General features: G+C 61.8%; 1 protein-coding gene across 1 annotated transcript in view; it reads left to right on the forward strand.

Moving 5' to 3' along the window:
* FRMD7 (FERM domain containing 7) overlaps positions 1 to 891 on the forward strand; it is an 11,717-nt gene that overhangs the window by 8,655 nt on the left and 2,171 nt on the right. Inside the window, 4 exon segments of the mRNA XM_031064203.1 lie at positions 112 to 275; positions 490 to 558; positions 653 to 728; positions 865 to 890. Coding sequence (XP_030920063.1) covers positions 112 to 275; positions 490 to 558; positions 653 to 728; positions 865 to 890 — 335 coding nt within the window.

Genomic DNA, 891 nt, shown 5'->3' on the forward strand with positions numbered 1-891 from the left:
GGTGACAGTGCAGTGCCTGGAGCCACTGGCAGCCCATACAACCCCTGGGGGATCAGGAGGGGCACATGGCAGAGCTTGTGCCGTGCTCCTGACCCCATCTCTGGCACACAGGCACTGTGCAAGGACACGCTGGAGTTCACCATGGCCAGCCGGGACACCTGCAAGGCCTTCTGGAAGACGTGTGTGGAGTACCACGCCTTCTTCAGGCTCTCTGAGGAGCCCAAGTCAAAGCCCAAAGCCCTTCTGTGCAGCAAAGGTTCCAGCTTCCGCTACAGGTAAATTCCCAGGGGAAACCCAACCTGCTGGGGCTGGGAAGGGCCTGGGGATGGCTCTGAGCCTTCCTTTTATGGCAGCCCTGTCTGAATCCGAGGGGGTGATAACAGCTACTTCTCCTGGAGAGCCCCCTGCCTCAGTCCTGCTGCATCCCCTCACAGGGGCACAAGGGCAGGGGCTGATGGTGCTGCTCATGTTTCTCCCTCCATGCTGCAGTGGCAGGACTCAGCGGCAGCTGCTGGAGCACGGGAGGAAGGCTAAGATGAAGAGCCTGCCCTTTGAGAGGTACCAGGGCATGGAGGGGGAGAGGTGCCTGAGGGGACTGGGGAGAGGGGAAGGACCCTCCTGGCCATCACCTACCCTTGTTCTTCTCCTGCAGGAAACACTACACATCCCGCTATGATGAGAGGCAGTGCCGCTCCTCCCCGGACCTCCTGACGGATGTATCAAAGCAGGTGAGCCCCCATGGCATCAGCAACAGCTCTGTGCCAGGGCCTTGGCATTGCTGCCCCAGCTGGGGCCAGACCCTCAGCTCTGGGTGCTCCCTTCCACCCTGCTCTGGGCATTCACCCCTCTCTGTGCCCTGCCCAGGTGGAGGAGCTGCGCCTGGCCTACGGC

Source organism: Geospiza fortis, unplaced genomic scaffold, assembly GCF_000277835.1.
Source record: "Geospiza fortis unplaced genomic scaffold, GeoFor_1.0 scaffold47, whole genome shotgun sequence".
Classification (NCBI taxonomy): domain Eukaryota; kingdom Metazoa; phylum Chordata; class Aves; order Passeriformes; family Thraupidae; genus Geospiza; species Geospiza fortis.